At 44.8% G+C, this 21,541-nt stretch overlaps 1 protein-coding gene across 3 annotated transcripts; it reads left to right on the top strand.

The window, feature by feature from the left end:
- The first annotated feature begins 944 nt into the window (after positions 1-944).
- On the top strand, positions 945-17,177 carry LOC138535477 (E-selectin-like). Of its 3 annotated transcripts, none has more exons than XM_069641299.1 (16): positions 945-1,061; positions 4,392-4,472; positions 5,054-5,440; positions 6,304-6,411; positions 6,577-6,762; positions 6,872-7,057; positions 7,500-7,685; positions 8,580-8,765; positions 9,571-9,756; positions 10,364-10,549; positions 10,845-11,030; positions 11,895-12,080; positions 12,209-12,316; positions 13,168-13,189; positions 13,298-13,373; positions 15,403-17,177. In XM_069641299.1, exons 2-15 carry the CDS (start codon positions 4,436-4,438, stop codon positions 13,356-13,358), a joined length of 2,211 nt encoding a protein of 736 aa, XP_069497400.1. In that variant the 5' UTR covers positions 945-1,061; positions 4,392-4,435; the 3' UTR covers positions 13,359-13,373; positions 15,403-17,177. The 3 variants fall into 3 exon arrangements, with proteins under 3 accessions (XP_069497400.1, XP_069497401.1, XP_069497399.1); XM_069641300.1 differs by having other exon boundaries at positions 12,206-12,316; positions 13,301-13,373; XM_069641298.1 differs by having other exon boundaries at positions 12,206-12,316.
- The last annotated feature ends 4,364 nt before the right edge of the window (positions 17,178-21,541 follow it).

Genomic DNA, 21,541 nt, shown 5'->3' with positions numbered 1-21,541 from the left:
GGTTTACCTGGCAAATACCTATCCCATCTATACACAAAAGTCAAAACTGTTGGCTTTGCCACTTCCCTAATGACCCTGCATGAATGGCGGGGCCGTCGAGGGGGTTGGTTCACCCTTTAACCACCATTTTACCTACCCATATCCCCCGCCCCCCACGTCCACCAAATCCTTTACTCAAAATACCCAAACGTACGTTTTAAAAATGGGTTAGTGATAGCCATTTGTATTTTTTTTTGTTACTTGCACCTTTAACCCCTTAAGTGACAAGGACGAGTATGCCTGTCCTTTTTGCATAGACTTGTTTAATAGCCTGGCACTTTATTCAAGTCGTTAACATATAATTAGTAAACATTTTGCATCTCGTGTATTTATAGTCCCAGCTAAGTGATACGGGTCAGTTTTTATAAACAATACAATACAAACAATAGCACAGCCAGTAGAGTGCGCACTTTGACATCTGTGCAGAGCCTACTGACGCAGGTTTGCTTCTGAGGTCGATAAATGAGCACCACACACTGTGGGTAATAATAAGCAGCGCTCAGATGCCTGAGGGTTCGCAGCGCTATATAAATGCTAAATTATTATTAATCTAAAAGCAACTATGGTATGAGATTAGAAATGTTGTTTTTAAATATTAAATGGCATCTTCCCATTGGATGAAAGTTGTTAGGTCATACAATGAAATAATAGCAGGGCAGCCTTGTATGTATTATGATTTACTCGGTACTACATTCGTTTAAAACTGCACCGAAAGGGAAAGGATGTAGATTCTATTTTTTGTGTAGTTTGGCATCATGGCTATTTCTGGGAATTTTCCTCTGGTGGGGAATTTCTGTGGCCTGCGTCCTCCCATTGCATGCGGCCCTGCGGCGGCGTCATGGGAATTTCGAGGAAGCCGAGGCGGCTGCTCAGACTATAAAGACCGGGGCTGGAGCTGGCAGAAGGGACACATCCCAGGACACGCTGGCTGCGCTTCAGAGAGAGGAACACAGCGCGGGGACACAAAGCAGCACCTCCTTCCCAGCCAACTGACCAGCAGCCAGGAAATCCCTCTGCAATCCGTAAGTAGCCTGCAGGACTTCTGCTGCAGTCTTTACAGCGTGGATGCATTGGAAGGTGCGGTGCCATCTCGGCCAGAGTGGGTCCTGCTAGAAGGGGGCTTTGTTCCGGTTTCCATAGAACAGTAGCGGGTCTAGTAGCACCGTAGGGGTGCACGGCCATCCTCTGCTCGTCTGCCCATTTGTGGCCAGTAACTCTCCTCCTACACCTCGGTTACACTTTTTTTTGTTTTGAATTCTATATGCAAGATCGACGCTTTTGTGAAAATATCTTTTTCACTCTCTGCCCTGGCAGAGAATGTTGTGTGATGTGCCTCTCCTTTGTGTGCCTACCTGGGGCTAGATTATCTAAGCGTTGCCTTTTGTAATAAAATTGGGCAAATTAACTCTACACCAATGTTGCTGCTTGCACAACAGGGAACGGAGCACACCTGTTACCTGGAAATGTGTTCATTAGGGCACAGCTGAATGAGATTGTTTGTATGTTTTCCGAGCAACATAAAAGGACACGTCGGAAACACATTTATTTCATGTTAGGCAGCACACCGTAGGCACACATAATGCAAACCTCTCATGCGCCTTGGTGCCCACGAGTTTAGTGCGCTTCATAAGCGTATAAATAAATAAATAGCACGGAAGGGGGACACCACGGCTTGCTTCATTCCATATGATATAAGCATCCACACTGGTGCCAGGCGCCTTGCTGGTAGAGACTCAGGGACAGAGAGGATGTGTTGAGTTGTGATGCCAGACAACATGCGACACTTTTAAATCACACGAGTCGACCCCCTTCCCTCGCTACAATGGGGTTTGCTACTCCAGATTCTATTTCAGTTCACGTTTATTTTGGAAACAGTGAGGGATCCATTGACTGGATGTAAACGGCCCTCCAGGGTATCCTTTGAGTAGGATAGAAAAAAAAAGTGCAGGGGTAGTGCAGAGGGGCGGCGGGGGAGCTCCCCGTGTCTGGGATGTGTTCAAGGTTGGAGGGCAGACCCAAGCTAACATTCTGGGGAACCTGAAACTGTGTGAGAAACCCGTGGTATAATTATGATTCGCTTAACCCTTTAAGTGTCAAGGACAAGTATGCTCGTCCTTTTTGCCTTTAAGATGTGTACTAAACAGTCTTTATTGTAAATGCACGCTCACTTGTAAAACTTGTAAGGTGGTCGTATTACCTAAACTTTGCACCTGTGCAAGTGCAATGAGCACCATGGGAAAACGTCCGTTGGGCAAACACGTATTGGGCCTCATTATGAGTCTGGCGCTAGCCGTGGAGGTAAATACCGGCACGGCTGCCGCTGGAGACATTTTTTTTTCTGCACCAGGTAATAGGGGCTTATGGAGGCATTACAGCCCCGGCCGTCCCGGTAATTCCTCATTGCCGGGTGCTAGACAATATTACTCCCCATTCCCAGTTGAGTCCCATTGGACTCGATGGGAATGGGGAGGCCGTATGCACCGGCACCATTCATAGATGGTGCCGGTGCATCCGTCAAGGTCTGCGAGCGGGTGCTGTTCCGCCCGCCAGGTCAGACCTGGTGGGCGAAAAGGCACCCACTCTCAGAACTCGTAGTTTGCCGGTCTGGAAACAACGGTACCGGCAAGCTTACCGGTACCGTTGTTTCCAGACCGGCAACCTTATAATGAGGTGCATTCTTTAAAAGCTTGCTTGCACCAGGGCAAAGGGCTAGGACTAGGGCAAACATTGCCTTGATACAAAAATGCATTGAAAGCAATATTTGTTGCACTGGGACAATGTGCTAATTTCACTTGCACTGGTGTAAAATATCTATAGTACTGCACTTAAAGTGGCTCTTCTTTGGCAAACCGTGGGATAGCGATATCCTGGAAACGCCCAGAGGGCCCTGCAGTGCAATCTTGGGGCGGTGAGGCACGGCAATGGGGGATGGCTGAGGTCGAGATCCTGAGAGGAAGGGTGCATTCAGAAGGGGGTCAAGGGGAAACATTGGATTGGGGACAAATGCTTAATGAGCTCATGTAGACACCGGACTTACGCCCACCCTGAACAAGGACATTTGGAGTTACAGTAATGTTACAAGGGGTTGTTGAGGGTGGGCAGGGGGGAGGGTGACAGAGGAGAATAGAGGGGGGCGGGGTGTTCAATGGGGAAATGTTTATTCACTGCAAACCTGGTTGTTATGAGGTTATGGGTCAAGATGATGCGTGCTGCAGAACATGTTGACTGTTGTAACTACTGTGTGATGGTAAGGAGAAATATGTATATAATCTAAACAAATATTTCAAAAAATAAAATAAGCAAAGTGGCTCCTCTTGACCCCAGCACATTATAATGATTTCTGGATGTTTTTAGCGGCATGGACCCCGCCCTAAAGAGCTTCGGGATAGCAGAGAGGCCATCATTCCTTCAATAAAAGCTTAAGAACTTAAACTTAATTACTAAAATCCTCACTTGTATGAAACAGAAGCAGTACATTTTCAGGGCCCCAGGAAGAGCCCAGCATCCTCAGACCCCCAGGACATGGATCTTCTTTCTTCTGGAGATCATTTGTGGTGAACATGAGTAGTGCTTGGCTTTGACTTCAAGTGGGACCCTTCTTCTCAGTTTTAGGGAGATCACAGAGCTTCTGGGATATCCTTCATACCCCTATTTTGAATCCTTTGTTAAGACAGATGTGTAAGCAGTGCAGTTTGGCAAACATATAGATTCCAACAATAATGCTACACAACTTCACTTCTGTTTGTTTTGACTACATTTCCTATTTACACTATTCCTCAGACACACCTCTCGCCCTGTGGGGTCTCCAAGGCGGGTGGAATCAGATGCTTTTACTGGTTGGTCCCATTGAAGTCAATGGGAATTAAAGTGCCCGATAAAGGTGGCCCTGTGTGGATGTTACTGTTGAAGTCTATGGACTATAGTATACGTGTTTAGAGACTGAGCATTCTCAGTTGGAGAGACACTCTCTGGAGGCGTCCCGTTCACGGTAGGAAAATACTTTTATTTAGCCCTGTCCAAGCCCTTTGGACGGGTGCTAATGGCATTGACCCCCCATTCCCACGGCTGGAATGGGGGCACTCATTATTGGCACTCGCTTCACTCGGGCCGTTAACTCGGGTGGCCAGCCAGCCCTTGGAACGGGAGGTTAGCGCCACAAAACATCTTCTCGTTCTGATGAACCATAATCTGCTTTCAACATGATGGTCACATCCTATCTACAAACCTCAAACGTGCCCATTGTTTTGTGAAAGAGTGTTGGAATGTTCCAACTGGGCGACTTGTGCCTGTCATGTCCATGGTTATCTATGTGTTGAGGAATAGCCACTAACTGCAGTTGCTTCTCCTTGCAGCCTCTACCATCGTCAGGTGAAGACCTCAACTGACCTCCAGAAACATGATTGGCCTGTGGATCTTGTCCATCATCAGCTATGGTGAGATATTCTTTTTGTGCCCTAAGTAAACACATAACCACTCACACCTGCGCAAACACGCACGCACACGTATTCACACGCTTGTAAATACTGTGAAATCCTAAACTACATAACAGTACAATCTCAAATATGTTGTCTATACCCAGATATGCATGCACAGAAGCACAACACACACACATCATTGCTCACATACTCCTGCTCAGCACTAATGTCCATGCCACACAATAATGCACACACATGTTCACACACACACACACACACACACATGTTCACACACACACACACACACACACACACACACACACACACACACACACACACACACACATACACACACACACCCACACACACACACACATACGTAACATACAATTCTTGTGCATGCACAGAAACATACACACCAACAGCACATGCTCGTAAAAGCACACACAAACATACAAAAAGACTACTTGCAAACTAATGATCACAATACAAGATTTGTATTTAAAGCATTGAAGCGTTTTAACATAAAAGGGCCCTTAATTAATACTTGTGGTGTATTGATTGCCTTAATTAATGACATGACTCATCTTTTCCTCCAGGGCTTGTAATGTTTTCACAAGTAGATAGCTGGACGTACCACTACTCCAATGCCACTATGAACTATACACAAGCTAGGCAATGGTGTCGCGCCCACTACACAGACATGGTGGCTATCCAGAACCGAGAGGAGAATGAGCACCTGAACGAGATCTTGCCTTTCACTCCCACCTACTACTGGATTGGCATCAGGAAGATCAGGAACCAGTGGACCTGGGTGGGCACCAACAAGGCCCTGACGGAGGAGGCAAAGAACTGGGCGGACAACGAACCCAACAACAAAAAGAACAACGAGGACTGCGTGGAGATCTACATCAAGAGGAGGCGGGACCCCAGCAAGTGGAATGACGAATCGTGCAGGAAAAAGAAGGTTGCTTTGTGCTATACAGGTACATTCACAAACATAAATTGTCCTTCTGAGTCAAGAGGTGCCATAGTTGGGGCACTTCTCTATTTAAGATCCTTCGTGCTGTGGGTGGGATGGGCGTAGACGCCCCCACCACCCAGCACTGTCCGGTGTGACTCTGGCACTCTCTGACCTTTCTTCTATCCTTCCCTGCCTTGCTGTGAGTCGAATTACACCAATGACGCAGTGTGTATTTGATCCATAAAGTTGAAATGGCCCCTGAGATTGCTCAGGGGCCACGTGACTTTTGTATAATTGAGCCATACCAACTGGCACACAGGTTGATGCAGAGCAGAGATCTGCAACCTGTGGATCTTCAAATGCTTTGAACTACAACTTCTGTAATCACCATTGATTAAGCTGGGCAGGGCTGATGGGAGTTGTGGTCTGAAACATCTGGAGAGCCAAGGGTTGCATGACCCTGATGCAAGTCTTCAAAGATGCTCCCATTATGCAAAGTACAAACTTATATGATATGGCATTTGTTTCATGGCACAACCTGACTCGAGTATTATCCCCCCACACACTCACTGTATGCCATAATTGGGTATGTTACATATTTGTGCGGCTGTGTGTGGGGACACATAGGCTGTTCCTAATGGCAGAGGAGAGCAGGATAGTATGCAATGTAATTATTAAAGTACCCCCCCACTTTATACATAACCAGAAAATGGCAAGTCACCTTGAGGGTCATTGAGTAGCTGTAGGCAGAACCTTTCACGTTCCACGATAGCCTGCTTTTGTATGATTAGCGGTTGTTTACCCCACATCTGTGCACCTGTGGACTCAGCAGATTGCAAACAAATTATTTGCTAACGAGGAAATCTCCTATTTTTCTTTCTGCAGCCTCCTGCCACGCAGCCTCATGTAGCGGCAACGGCGAATGCGTGGAAACCATTGACAACCACACCTGCCAGTGCTATGAAGGATTCTACGGGTCTGAATGTCAGCACGGTGAGAACCTGTGGCTACTTACCTCTTCTTGGGTGGGACATAGCATGTTGGGACCTGGCTTTGAGGACCCTTTTATAAATGATGCCGCAGAGTTGGTTAGTTTCGTACTGTAAACTGTAGAGTTTGGGCGATTGGCAATAATGGCTATGTTTCTCCACCTTGTAGTGATGCCATGTGAGCCTCTGGAGGCACCCAGGAATGGCTTTCTGAACTGCAATCACCCAGTGCAGGAATTCAGCTACAATTCTTCCTGTCAGATCTCGTGTGTGGAAGGCTACGCCTTAAACTCATTGGACACTGTGCAGTGCACATCTTCTGGAAGATGGACGACGGCCATGCCCGAATGTCAAGGTAACGTCTACCGGCTTGGCAATCAAGTTAGCATAGCAAAGGTACAAGTGGCTACACCACTGATGTGGCCCAGATAGGGTAATTAATGGTTTCTCTCTTTTGGCTGCAGTGATGAAATGCAACGTCCTGGAGGATCCAGCCCAGGGGGTCATGAACTGCTCTCACCCGCTCGGGGACTTCATGGTCAATTCCACCTGCAACTTCGCCTGCAACAAGGGATTTGTGATGACGGGATCTGACCGGCTGCAGTGTGGGGCCTCTGGAGAATGGGATGGCAATCAGCCAGAGTGTGAAGGTAAAAAGACTGCTGGGCACAGGCAGAGATGCTTTCTAGACTCTAGCTGCCTTTCTTCCTGCATCAGGTTGGCAGCACATGATGTGTGTTTGTAGCATCTTCTGGGTTCTAGGAGCCTTGCTCTTCTGTTGGGGGTCTTTTGATCACTATGAGTGTTACTGGTGTGTGGTCTGGTCACTACATTTTCCTTACACAGTCCTTTCATGTGGTCACCCATTGTTGCACAAACTGCCCTTTAGGTGCCCATGCAGTGCTAGACTAAAATCTTCTGTGATTGAAGACTTTGCCCCATCCGGCCACGCTTGCATGCCCAACTCCCAACCGATCTGTCCTCTCAGATTGCCACCGGCATGGTTGCAGCCTCCATAAGACTCTGAAGAGAATGGCCCACTCTTTTGTGGAGTTTGTCATCCATGTTAAAAATATAATTTGTGTTTTTCAGCTGTACAGTGTGACCAGGTGACAATGGTGGAACACGGCACCGTGACCTGCAGTGGTTCATATGGAAAATACTCCTATAACGCGACTTGTGATTTCACCTGTGATGAGGGTTACGCCATGTCTGGGTCAGCGGGTCTGAGGTGCGCTGCGGAGGGTGAATGGACGCATGAAGTTCCCAAGTGTGAAGGTAAGAATCTGCTTTTATGATTATTCTGCAAATCCTCTGATTTTAAGCTGTCCAAGGGAGATGGCAATCTGCAAAGAGAGGGTGCACCCTTGTTGCAAGTTCTACTAGGCCAGTCGCACAGGCGGCTACAGGGTCAGTTAAAGAACATGGTAATTTGGGCATTGAACTATTTAGGCCCAGCAGAAAAAACAAGGCACATTTTACCGGTTAAATAAAAACGCCAGCTAAGATCCATTGACGCCGTTGGCTACCAAAAGCTAGTTCCAAGGTTCAACTGGAATCTACAAGGGTTTTCCGTATATCATCAATAGATGTCCAAAATCCCCCTGACCAGCAATTTAGATTTAGCCGTTTTTTTCACCACAGGCAATATTAGTTGGTTATACTCGGTTTCAACTTTAAAATTCTCTTGTGATGACAGATATGTACACCTTTTCTCCTTCCTTGACCTCAAATTCTTCATTTCAAGATTCTATGTATGGGGAGTCCTCGCTACTCCCAACACATACTGTGGGCTACTCATGCAAAAAGCCCTGCAGCATTTCATAACACTTATGTTCCGAAAATATGTACTATCAAACGCATATGCTATAAAAGGATTTCCTTTATAAAAAAAAAATACTGATCTTATTAACGTTTGCAACATTAATGCTTTGGTTTATGTAATACAAAACTTGAAATAAAATGCTAAACAAAACACGTGGAAAGTTATGTCTTTCGGAGACAACATTGTTTATATAACTGACTTGTTATCCAAGCTGACAGGCACCCATCCGGTCCGTCTTCTCTGTTTACTATGGTTTGGACTGTTTTCTCCACAGAACTCCACAGTGTTTTCTCAAATGTATCTCTGGTGTGTGCATCCCGTGATAAGAAACCGTTTGTGTTTTCCAGCTGTAAAATGTCCGGATGTGAAAATGATTGAGCACGGCATAGTGGCCTGCAGCGTTTCAAATGGAGAGTTCTCCTATAATGCAAACTGTGAGTTCACCTGCGACGAGGGCTACAGGTTGACCGGGGCGACAAGTCTACAGTGCACAGTGCAGGGCGAGTGGACGGCACAAGTTCCCAAGTGCGAAGGTAAGGATCCAGTTTTAATGCCACCATTAAAACCTGCAAAGAAGGACATTCCAGTTGACCATTTGAAAATGGTTTGCGCTGGATCCAGTTGAAGCTTGTGGTATTGTGGACAAAGATATATGTAAAAACAAGAGTAATTCTAATGGCTAAGCAAAAAGAGAACATCAAATCAATAGACATCATTGGACATTAATAACCACTTCTAAGACTGAATTATATTCTATAATTTTCTCGAGTGTAGTACAACAGGTGTCCAAAAATTCATATGCCGGATCCAGTAGAAACCATGTGTAACTGGTGAACTGGAATTGGAATTTGTACCAGGTACTGACAAATGTGCTATTTTATTAATAGCACAACCATCCATTTTTTTAACCTGGAATCAGCTTAGTAAAAACTACTTAACAATGACGGGCATATAGTAGGATGAGATGTGTAGTTGATCACTACAGACTTGCCTTCTCTTTCCTTGACCTAAACATATATATATTCCCAGAGCCCCAGCATGGTACCACACCACTACCATGTTTCATAAAATGTATGGCCATCTTGTGAAGCTTGCACTTTTCAAAATACTCGAATATAGTCGAATGATAAAATAAGAATACTTTGAGAAAGTTTTGTTCTTGTTGTTTCTGAAAGGAGCATTTAGGTTGTTGTGAACCCACGCTACTTACCCAAACCCTGTGTCATCGGCCCTCCCTGGTACACTGGCTTGCGACTGCAGCCTCCACATGGCTCTACAGAGTTGCGTACGCTCTTTGGTGGTTGCCCTCCATGTTAACATGATATTTGTATTTTCCAGCTATAAAATGTGAAGAGGTGAAGACGGTTGAACACGGCATAGTGAGCTGCAGTGGTTCAGGTGGAGTTTTCTCCTATGCCTCAACCTGTGACGTCACCTGCCATGAGGGATACACATTGACCGGGCCAGCAAGTCTGCAGTGTACCGCACAGGGCGTGTGGACAGAGGACGTCCCCAAGTGTGAAGGTAGGAACCCCCTCTTCGTATCACCATAAAAATCCTGTCAAAGGTCTGCAAAGAGATTTAACATCTGAAGACAGTGCTATGTAATAGACCTTGAGTTGATGTAGTAAGGGTAAAACAAAAATTTTACAAATCTTAAGCTTATACAAAACATTGAGATCGTGAACCAGACAATTATTGACAATAACAATTTGAGGGACTAGCATATCCCGTACCAAAGTGTGGGCTGAAGGTACTAGCAATGACTATTTTTGTAGTTTTGTCTTCTGATTGGGGCAATATCTGGGAGCCACCCACCCAAGCCCCCTGCAACTCCTACAAATTTGCTGCCAACACTGCAAACACATCATTTCCCCTACCTTCTGCAACCAGTGTTTGCCATAGCAGATCCCTGCTGTAAAAACAGGAAACACGTTGGGTCAATAGGGATCAAGTGGCAGCAGAAGTTAGCTTTTAGCTTGATATTTGATTGGCCACCAAGTCATCCACTTAAATTAGGGGCTCATACTTCTAGCCAGATCAAAACTGAGATCACATTCCAAGTGCATGGGCTATGACGTGGTTGATGCTTCATTTGTGGGCTAAGTGCTATTCTGAACTTCCTTCACAGCTGTGAAGTGTGAGCCACTGAGCGCACCCGGGTATGGTGCCATGAGCTGTGCAGAGCTGGATCAAGATGGCCGACGCAACTTAACCTGTCACTTCAGCTGCGATGAGGGCTTTGTGCTGGCTGGATCCCAGAGGCTGCACTGCACCGCAGCAGGCCACTGGACAGAAGAAGCACCCAGATGTGAAGGTAATTTGAACGCCATATTGATGTTCTCCTAGGCCTGTATTATTGGACAATGTTCATTTCCAAGCGACAACCTTGTGTTTTTGAATAATTGTTTGGTCCCTCTAGTCACTGTATAACAAAGTGTTATGCCTGTGGGGAAAGTCCTGGTATTGAAGGATGTGGGAATGTTACCTGCTGCTCCCACTCACCTGCACCACCTACCTGTCCTGTTCTTTGCATTCTGAAGTGGCCATTAGTGGCATGATGTGCAGTACAAAAAAAAAAAACTCAAAAGAAATGCGCATGTGTTTTCCAGCTGTGACCTGTGCTACCATACAGAAGCCAGAGCATGGTAACATGGACTGCATGCATGCTCGTGGGATGTTTGCTTACAAGTCCAGCTGCTCGTTCCGCTGCAATGAAGGCTTTTCGTTAATCGGCACACCACTCCTCCGATGCTCCTCAGAAGGACTTTGGACCGCTCAAGCACCAACCTGCCAAGGTATGGAATCTTTGTAGACCCCCCTCTCAGTATTGATTATGCTGGCTGGGGTTGGTGGGAGTTGTAGTCCAAAACATCAGGAAAGCCAACGTTTTGGGGGAAGGAGGATAGTGTAGGGGCAACACGTCTGTATTGGAAGCAAAACAATGCAGCCCAACACAGGTTCAAATCCCGGTCCTGCGCTTAGTCCAGTATTAAGCGCGTTATAAAAGATTAAATTAATGATTAAATAAATGAATTAATGAAAAGGTTGAAGACCCTTATCGTAGCAAATCCACACATTTGATGTCCTGTCATTTGTGCTCTATATAGTGGTTCTGTATACATTGGTTTCAACTATTGTCACAACCTTTAATAACAGCCACCTACATTGTTATATCCCACACAGAATTGGTGGTGGCCAAAAATAAAACATATAATGGCATTCTCATTTTGCATTGTGGGCTGCTGGCCTTAATGGGGAAATGACCACATGACCTAACCTGTGCCATATTCCAACCTCCAACGATTCCAGCAAAGTCATTCCATTCAGTGCTGGGCAAAAACGAAGCCACATCATTTGTTTTCTCCATCTTTGCGAGCTTTATCGTAAAGAAACAAGCCACCATTTGTTTATGAACATTTTTCTGCAGTAATATTTGGCACAAGGGAGGATAATCAATCCTAGAATTTCCATGTCATAGACAAAATACAGGAAAAAACAGCATTATGGAATCATGAGGGGGAGTAAAGCACAGCATTGGAGTGATATCTGCTTCAGTTTTATCTTGAGAGAGTGGGAACATTGAGAACGCACAGGCCCTAAGCCGTGTTCTTCGCCCAGAGCGTCATAACATGAGGTCCTTTGTGTTTTATTCATTACAGCTGTGCAGTGTGAAGCACTCCCCGTGCCAGACAAAGGCCTCGTGAACTGCTCTCATCCTTTTGGAGACTTCAGATATGCCGCAGAGTGCAAGTATGAGTGCACCAAAGGACACACACTGATGGGCTCGGACACCTTGGAGTGCAGCGCAACAGGTCTCTGGACCGCTTCACCGCCAACATGTGAAGGTATGATATACCCGTCATCTAATGTGACAGACTGCAATCGTTTTTCAAATATAATAATTAGTACAAGCTCGAAAGGAAAAAAACAGCCGGAAACTGTGATCTCATGATACACCTTCTTGTTTCAGCAGTGGACGAATCGGATGTTTATGTAGCAGTTGGAGTAGCGGCCACCGGGACTTCCTTACTTTCTGCGGGATCCCTTCTTGTCTGGCTCGTGAAGCGACTGAGGAAGACAGGTGAGGCATATTCCTGAGTTATGCTGAGCCTACATAGTAGTAGATACGGACAGAAAACCCTCATTACACCCGAAACTGGCCTCACTTTCTGCTCTCCCAACGTCCCTGGCCACCCCTCACTTTATCTTGTTATCTCCTTGGTTCCTTCTACTGATCCACAAATAATGCAACTCTCAGAACGCGCTGTGGAAGAGCCTCTCAGTCTAACCTCAGCTCGTCCTTAGAGTTGGAGAAGCCCCAGTGCTGGCTTCAGCCAGACCGTGAGTCTGTTTCACGCAACCCCAGAATTAACCATGTAGCTCCTCTAGACCCATTGTTTCTTCCAGTGCTTCTTGCACCTGGCACCTCTGCTTGCCCACTGGCTCTGGTGCCACCGCCTTATCCACTTGCTCCGATTGCTGCATCCATGCCTGTTGAGAAAAAATGGCCCGGCTCACTGCCAGATTTCCCAAGCTCATGGAGTCACTTGGTTCACTACCATTAAAATGAGCCATTTATGTCACCCATTGCAGCATTTCCGGGGGAGGGACGAAGAAGTGAATGTAGCGCCCCCTAGGCATTTGCAACCCTTGGTATGTGCCCACTTTAAATCCGGCCATGCTATGGCCTTCCCCCAGGATATGCAACCACTGACACGCCAGATGTTTTAGGCTACCATGCCCATCAACCCAAGCAATCCTAGGCAGTGGTGAGGGACCATGGGAGTCATAGCCCCTGGAGAGCTGCAGGTTGCAGACCCATGGGGTAGGCGCCATGTTCCCTGTGCTCTCCTTACCATTGTGGGAGTGTCCGTCAATGAATTGAATCATGGGAGTAATAGCTAATGTTTCATTTTTTTATTCTCTTTTCAGGAAAGAAATTTAGACCTTCAAGGTAAGTTGGAACAAGAACTTAATTAAGTATGCAGCCTTTACATGACTCTTTATGAGCAGTTCGTGTTCAAACAGCAGTGAGGTAATAGCTGTGTTTATTGTATTGCAGCAGCTGCCAGAGTCTGGATGATTCTTCTGGGGTATATCAGAGCATTGTTGAGCAAATCTGAGGAGAAAACAGCGAGGTGAGCCATGTTACATGTTTCCGTGCTTGCTGGATGCTGCCCCCTGTGTCATAGTCTGTACTCGTATGGGTTGAGGGGGTTTGTTAAAGAAAACCTCCTCTACACTGGCACTTTGGGCAGGCCAACCTTTGAGGTGATGTATGTATTCTCCAATTGGATACCTTTACACTCAGAAGAAAACCAAACCTAAGGCGAGTTATGAGGGACCTACTATCGTGAGAAGCAATCGGGTCCAAATAGCGCATCCTTTGGCCTGGGATAGAAATAGTGACATACTTCCTGTTCGACTGTTTTGGAGTTCCTTTTCTCTCCTCTCTATGTCCCATATGCATTTTAATTTCCCAGTAATAAGCCCAAGATCGTTTTTAGAAATGGTACTCAGGTCCGTAAACAGTTCTCCTGCATCTACTTTCGTCAGAGTCTTCCATAATTAGTTTATCCAATGGGATGCTATGTAGGTTTGTCTCACCTTAAGATCCTTCAAGATTTTATGGTGATATTTTGGGACAAACCAGCCTCTGGATTGGTCCACACTGATAACCACATGCAAATAGGTCTTAACCTGAGCTTGTCACTTACAAAGGGATGGTTCAGTTCTGAGTGCATGGCAAAAAGCAGGGCAAACGCGGGAGTTTGAGGAGGTGTCTATTAAAGGCCTCCTCCTTTAGTTGAATTAAGTGTGTGTCCTCAAATCCCAGGGCCTCAGCACCATACAATGCTATCACACAAGGTTTTGCCCAATACATTTTCAAAGTAGTTGCAATGGACTGATAACCTAAAGAGTTTGCGGTGCTATTATCGGCACTGCATATCTGACCCATGGATTGAGTTTGCTTTGGATAGGTGGTCCCTCCCATACCATTTATTTGCAAATACCACACCCACATAACTAAAGTGGTCCACCTGCTCAAGTCTAATGTTATTCTGAAAAAAGAGAAAAGAAGATAATTGTTTCTCCCCAATCATCATTACCTTGAACCTAATGGCATTGACTTCTAAGTCTCTTGATCCCATGAATTTGGAATATTTGCTAATAACGGCCTGCAGTGCTTTTGGCGTCCTGGCTACTAACACAACATTATCTGCATAGCTCATTCCTGGAGTACATGTGCCAGCAATCATGGGAACATCAGCGCGCATAGCCTTCAACTCAGACTCCAACACGTTGGTGTAGAGGTTGAACAGAAGTGGTGCCAGAACACACCCCTGCTTCACACCCCTACTATATGTTGAAGTACTGAGTACACCTGCCCATGAGCCAAAAGCGAACAGCTGCCTGTGTTTCGAAATGTAGAAGCTTTATCACTGCTAAAAGATGCAGGGATATTTTTAATCCTTCTAAGACTGCCCAAAGACTCGCCCTATTAACTATGTCAAAGATGGTTGAGCTATCCATAAAAGCCAAATACATTGGTGCTTTATACAGGTAAGAGTATTTTGCCACTAGGGGGTATAGATTAAATGTTTGCTATCTCGTACCCAGTCCAGAGTGAAAACCTCCCTGAGTTTCAGCCAAAATCCCTGCCGCCGCGACCCACTCATTAAGCCTAGTAAAGACGAATTTAGCAAACAATTCTCTATGGTGGATGCTTATGGTCGGGAGAGGGCTGCAAACTGAAACATTAATGGAACACAAAAGGCAAGTGAACCATATGTTGGAGAAAGTATTGAAGCATAGGCGAGGGTACCATTGGGGTCAAAGTAGACTTGCCAGTATTGTTATTGGTATTCAGAAGCCTACAGCATAAGGCACTCCAAGGTTTTAATTGATGTCATCTTCTTTGCCGCTTTATGTGGCCACCTGGGGTAACATCACCTGAGGGATATGGTCATATAAAATGCTTTCTCAGTTGAAGTTGCGTTGGCCCGCTATCTGCTTTCTAGGTGAACCATTGAACATTTCTGAAGTCACAGTGATATATTCAGTTTAGGTGTATAGGCAGCAGAGGAACCCAATAAGAAGCGATGTAGATAAATGGGAAGGTTATGATAGACCATATTCTTAAATGTTACAACCTTCTTTTCACAGGAGAAAGCCAACCATAAGGGGGAAGATTGAATGGTGCTTCGGCCATATCTGAGCAACAGAGATCAATGAAGCAATCAGTCTATCAAGTGGATCACAGCTCCCATAAGAACTACATATCTTGTTGACAAGATGAATTTTGTTGTGGGTCCCGGTACGAAACGTCGAAGCTCATACACATATACAACTTGATCACACAATTGATGACCAAATGACTTGTGTTCTGGCTGCTTTCTCTTGTCTATGGTCCCTTGGGTGAAACTCAAATCTTTCTTAAGAGGCATATTTCTGGCTCCTACAGTTTAGAGCGTTCCGCAAGTTATTCCATGGAGGACTCAAAGCATCCTTCTCTATTGGAACTTCACTGGAGGAAAATATAAGCTGTTTCCAGAAAGCCATGCAAAGTTCACCCTCACAATCAATGATTTCATGTGCTCCCTGGCTCTTGGCATTCCAGATTATTCCCCAAAAATTGAGGACTTGAGCTGGAAAGAAACTTGCCTTGGAATGAGGACACTAAGAAGATAAATCAAATATTTTACCAATCATACATTTAATGGTAGAGGAGGTGGGCAAAGGGCATGTTTTGCCCGGGCAAGGGTTTGGAAAAATGGGCTATGTTAGTCAAAACAAATGGATCGGCAAGATGTGTACGTGCACCTCCTAATCCTAGTGCACAACCAATGCTTTAACCCTTTAAGAGACAGGGAATGAATGCAATCAACTTTATAACATAGAATCGCTATTTTATACTGCTGTCTGTGAATCATACATTATGTTTGTTGATCACTACAACCAAGAAAAGATCGGTGTCAACTAGACAGCTAGTGAATTTGCAGGGAACGAAGTAAGCGAACCAAGGATGTTTTGGAAATTCAATATTGTTTCATCCCCGTGGGATTTGGTCTCGTAACATACATTAGATGTTTGTTTTTAGTTTGTATGTGTTTTACAAGAAAAGAATGGAAATTGCAATCACAGAAGTGCTGTGTTGGGAAGAGAATTCAGAAGGTTACTGGTTACTGAACGGGTAACTGAGAGACGAGTTCCAGGAGACTGCTGAGGCTCCTGACAGGCATAGGTGTATTCTGCTGATCATGGTGTTCGAGGACGCTCGGTTCTATCTGACAGTGTGTGTTATGTAATAATGAAAACAATTATAACTACACTTAGTGCACTTTACAAATTGTTCGTCCCTACACACTGTTCACCGGAGATGCACAGAAGCAGGTCCTTCAAAAATATTGGGGCTTCAAGAAGGTACCTAGATTTTGATTTTGATTAAAACCCTGACCACAAAGGATACTGTAGACACCTTTTCTGATATAAAATGGAAGGTAAACATGAATGTCACTACTACAGCTAAGTGAGAAGCATATCTGGTTAAACTTGCAGAAAATGCACCCTGATTGTGGACCCTAAAAAGGGAACATTTCCATAAGGGAGGAAGGGAGGGGAAGGACCAGTTCTTCGTGGACTCCATTGTCCCCTTGTTACCACCATCGTTGCAGGGAATCCCTCTCACACATCGTGGAGAAAGTGGTCATCTCATGCAGACATGTGATGGATGAGACGCCTGAATGCGTGAAGACACTAAAGAAGAACGGTGCTCTGCTATTGTGGCATCACAGAATGTTACACTGTGTACAGATGGTAGTCTTAGAAATATGTATTTAATTTATTAGAATTATTGGATATCTATTTTATAAAAGCGTTATGTGTGTGCAACTCAGATGCACAATGTGTTATTTTGTAATAAAATATTAATATTTTTAGTACTTTTGCTTCCTTGATTTTTTGACTGAAGTGTACCTTATATGACATTTATTTAATTGTGAAATGGAGAGATAATCATTTCTACTGCACCTTAATTGGACGCTGTGTAAACATGTCTGCACACATCGGAGTTGTCACTGAAAATAACTATTTCAAGAAATGTCCTTAAACAAATAGATTCAAAGCATTGCATACTCCAGAGGGATGATACCTAAATGGTAAACCATCCCTTCCATGTATGTATAATGCTGGGAAAAATCCTTATGAAATGCGCACCTTTTTGTGTTTATGCAAATATACTGAAACCCCTTTTGGTCGTTCTTCTTGTGGTCGTTTGTATATTGGATATTATTAAAAAATACATTTATGTTTCATTTCCACCTGACGCAAAAGGTAAATGCGCTGCCATATGTATTGTTGCAAAGAGCCTTGTAAACGGGCTCTGGGATTGACGCCACAGCTTGGTGCTGTGTTGAACTGTGAAGTGAAACACTAAGGGAACCAAGATTGGCAGCATGTAGACCAGCAATGATCAGAGAAGAAGGGCACGCTACTTGCGGTGTGTGGTGCCACAGCCACCGCAGCGGCAGGCCTGAGGTGGAACTACCAGCAGAGATAACACAGGGTCCAGAAGTCAGGGCATGGCATGGGGACGGGGCGTCGGAGGAAGGTGACTGAGAAGCGGCCACATGAAGGCACTGAAGGAGGAGCATTGAGACACAAGGATGGGTGGTAGTGTTTGGGCGTCAATCCCACGTGCACCAATGATTGGCGAAAGATACAAAGCTAGTGGGTGGTTGAATAGATGACTGTAATTTTATTTTCAATTTTAACAATACAACAATACATTAAAAACATCAAGGTGATACAAAAATAAACTATATACAAGATTACAAATCACTGAACACAAATTCCACCCCACCCCCCAATCGTAGAATTCACATCCGAACATATTCAATTGTCATTTTCAGTATATTGAAAGAAATGTCCCCCATATCTTATTAAATAGCTTTTTCTTGTCTTGTCTTTTTTATAAAAACTTTTCCACATCAGCCAGACTATGCATTTCATGAAACCAAACATCTTTGTGTAAGGTAGTAGCAGTTTTCCAATTCCTTAAGATGATTTTTTTTCCAATCATGGCACCTCTATATAACCATTTCTTCTGGCATTGTGTTAGATCTAACAAGTTATCATCACAATCCAAGATCAGTGTTCGAAAATCAAGCTCAAATAGATGACTGTAGTGCAGTGTTGTTAAAGGGATCACATCTCTTGGTTAATTTGTTGATTGTTGACCCGCAGTTCCCACCTGGCAACCTTGTGTGATCCTGGGGGACTCCATTTCAGTGTTTGGCTGTTTACTCATCTGCAATGAATGGGTTTGCTCGGAGGCAGCATAAACACCAGTATGCAGGGCCCAATGAAACGCACACATTGGTGCAAAAGCTAACCTGAGGGCCTATCAGAAATAGTAAAGCAGAAAATACAAGGGGGTCCTTTGTCCTTAGTGAAGATGGCCACTCAAGTCTACGAGTGTGAGTGCTGGCAGAGTGAGGCAAGCTGTGTGCTGAAGCCGTTACATGGAGGGCGGATGACTGGACCATCACTACCAGGCTGAGTTAATCCCAGAACAACTGTGCTCTAAACCCAGTATTACGCCTATGGAGAAACTAGGAATTCACATTTGTGGAAACAGACCCAAAGGGACAATTTAAGAGAGCAGAGGACGACACTGTTGCACTGCCATTGCAATAGAGTCAGCATAGGGCAATCTGGGAAGATACTGAGTTTGCGGTAATGACACAGGAGTGTCACATCAGGCATCAAATGGTGACATTGGCGTCAGTGACACCTGTCAAGACCACTGTTGAGAAAAGGGTGCTAAAAGAGCACAGATTTGCTGAATATGGGTTGGCAAACTAAGAGGGGGGTAGGAAGGAAACAAACAACTGTGAGGAAGGCAGGACTGGCTAGACGATAGGTAGGCTATGGAAATGAATTGGGGCAACGTGAACATATGTTGCGAGAAAAACATAGCCATGGTTCAAGATGGGCGTCCAACAGGCAGGGTCGCAAGCTGTCCTGTATGTGACCACTGGATTCGTGTTTGAGGTGGTGTCAGAGAAGAGTGGAGCAATTCTAAGGGTTTGCGTAATTTGAGTCCAACATAACTTGAATGGCAGGGCCGTCACAAAGCGTGCTCAAGGTCATCAAATGAAAACAAGCAGAACGTGTTTACCTCGACGCTTTTGCATCGTTATGCATTTCCATCCATGCACTAGCATTGCTGCATTTGCATCAGTGTTACTCATGTTAAAGGAAACAAGACATTTATACACGCCCTGTCCTCCCCTCCCCCGCGAGGGCTAAGCAGAGCATGAATGAATACAGACTGGAGAAGGAGCTATGTTATTCCCAGCCTCTGAACTGGAGCAACAGCGTGTGCAAGTATACGTGCACAGAGGGGACAACTAATGAGATATTCATGAAGTGATGGGTGGAAAAGCTGTGCAGTCACGGCAACGCAAAGGGAGTGAGACTTCTGCTTAGCAAACAAACTGAGATGTAGGGTCAAAGATCTTATGTACCTTTTGCTGGAGTCCTGCTATGCTCTTTAGAGAGTGGACTCCATCTCCGTTAGGCCAGGAGAGGATGGTGTCCCATGTAAGTGTGCGCCTGTGGAGATGAGTCTCACGGCAGAGATTCTGGCTGAGCTGCAATCGCTTGCTATCGTTCTGTCTCTGTTTTGAGCTGCATTTGTTATCTATCCGTTGGCATCTTAGATCCAACCGCCCGTCACCCAAGCACCCCCTCCCTGGCTCCCCTGCCCACAATTGGCTGCTCAATATTTACCTGCATACAAGAAAACAAAGAAATCATATACAATTAAGCTCCTCAAAGCTGTCTATTCCATTTCTGGGAGGGTTGCTTGCTTAAAACGTAATCAAGGTATTTTTTCTGTACAACTACGGATTCATCTCATCAAATGTAACAGAAAGCCGCACGCCTAGCTCTAAGAATTACTAAAAGCAGGTGACTTTATTACATGCTTTTTTGCACTGTTCCTTTTAGCCCTTCAATTAGTAGGCAAGTTCATAAAGATCTAAACTTTTCAGGTATAAGCTGTTCAGGCAGTCTTAGCTTTGCATCACTTTGCATTCTAGTACTTTTAGTCCTACACACAGCACTGACATTATAGAAATTCAAAATCACATGAACAAAAAATAAAAAAACAGGATTTTGGTGAACACTTATTTGCATTATCTTTTGTACTTCAGCCATAGAAGATTTTTTTGGACCCTGATGGGAGAACAGTTCTTTCCAAAGAGCTCAAATTGTAAGGTGAATGTAGGTGGCTTAAGTCTGTCCACTAAACATCCCCAGGGACTACTGGGAGAAAAGCTGCCATTCGAAACAGACCTGCTTCTCTGCCAGCCACAGTGGTACCCAGGACCTTGCTGTGTTGAACGATCCTTGCAGTTACATGCCAGCCTCCCCTGTGTTTGGGAGCATGAGAAAAGTACTCATCTTGCCCCTGATCCCGCGGATTGGTACTCACAGCACCGTTAGAGTCAAGACAGCTGGGCTCCAAGTATTTTCACTGCTCAACTCCTTGGAGCTATGTCTGAAAAACTGATCAACACATTAGAACCACCAGGACCCTCTGGTGCTGCTTTTTGCACTCTTCCGATCTTCAAATCACTCACACAGCACCAAGATGTTGGGTACAGCACTGTTGGACAACCAAGAAAGGCATTATCGACAGCTAACTCTCCCATTGGTCCATCTTTGGGCCCTAGAGACTGGCTAGGCCTTTTCTCAAAATAAGAACCTATCCTTTTTGAGTATTGTGTTTTTGTCATTGCCTTTTATGGTGCTGCATCTTACTATCTTGCATATTCTGTGTTCTTTCCTCAGCAAAGGGGGTAGAGGGAAGGAGAGGTCTGTGTAGTGTTTTTTTATAAATAGTTATTATTGTTCATGGTCTGTTCAATAAAGTTATATACATGTATTTATATAACCTTGATTGTACATTCCTTTACTATGGACTGTTCTACTTCACTGTTTCGGTTGCTACTCAATCACATTCACACCCTTCTTGAGAGTATTGCCTCTCCTCTCCACACATTACCACACAAGTCGAAAGAGGTTGTTGCGGTTTATTACGTGGTTACACTCAACTCAGGGAGTTCTTTTCCACCCAATGAATGTGGCGCACAATAAAGCAATATTAGTTTTGTTAAGGTTCAGTTTGGTAAGGCCTCCAACCCATCTCGCAGCCAACTCCAGCAAGTACCCGTGGCCACAATGGACTAAGAACCAGACCGGTGCGTATTCAGAATATAGATTTATTAATTGATTT

The sequence above is a fragment of the Ambystoma mexicanum genome, chromosome 1q (assembly GCF_040938575.1).
Source record: "Ambystoma mexicanum isolate Mex_15411 chromosome 1q, UKY_AmexF1_1, whole genome shotgun sequence".
In the NCBI taxonomy this organism is placed as follows: Eukaryota; Metazoa; Chordata; class Amphibia; order Caudata; family Ambystomatidae; genus Ambystoma; species Ambystoma mexicanum.
This window is presented reverse-complemented; position numbering and strand designations above follow the sequence as displayed.

Excerpts from the sequence above, each read along its gene's own strand:
- LOC138535477 (XM_069641298.1), top strand. The coding sequence starts at position 4,436 with ATGATTGGCCTGTGGATCTTGTCCATCATCAGCTATG. Across the intron at positions 7,058-7,499 it reads CAATCAGCCAGAGTGTGAAG|CTGTACAGTGTGACCAGGTG; the intron begins GTAAAAAGACTG and ends TGTGTTTTTCAG. Across the intron at positions 7,686-8,579 it reads TGAAGTTCCCAAGTGTGAAG|CTGTAAAATGTCCGGATGTG; the intron begins GTAAGAATCTGC and ends TGTGTTTTCCAG.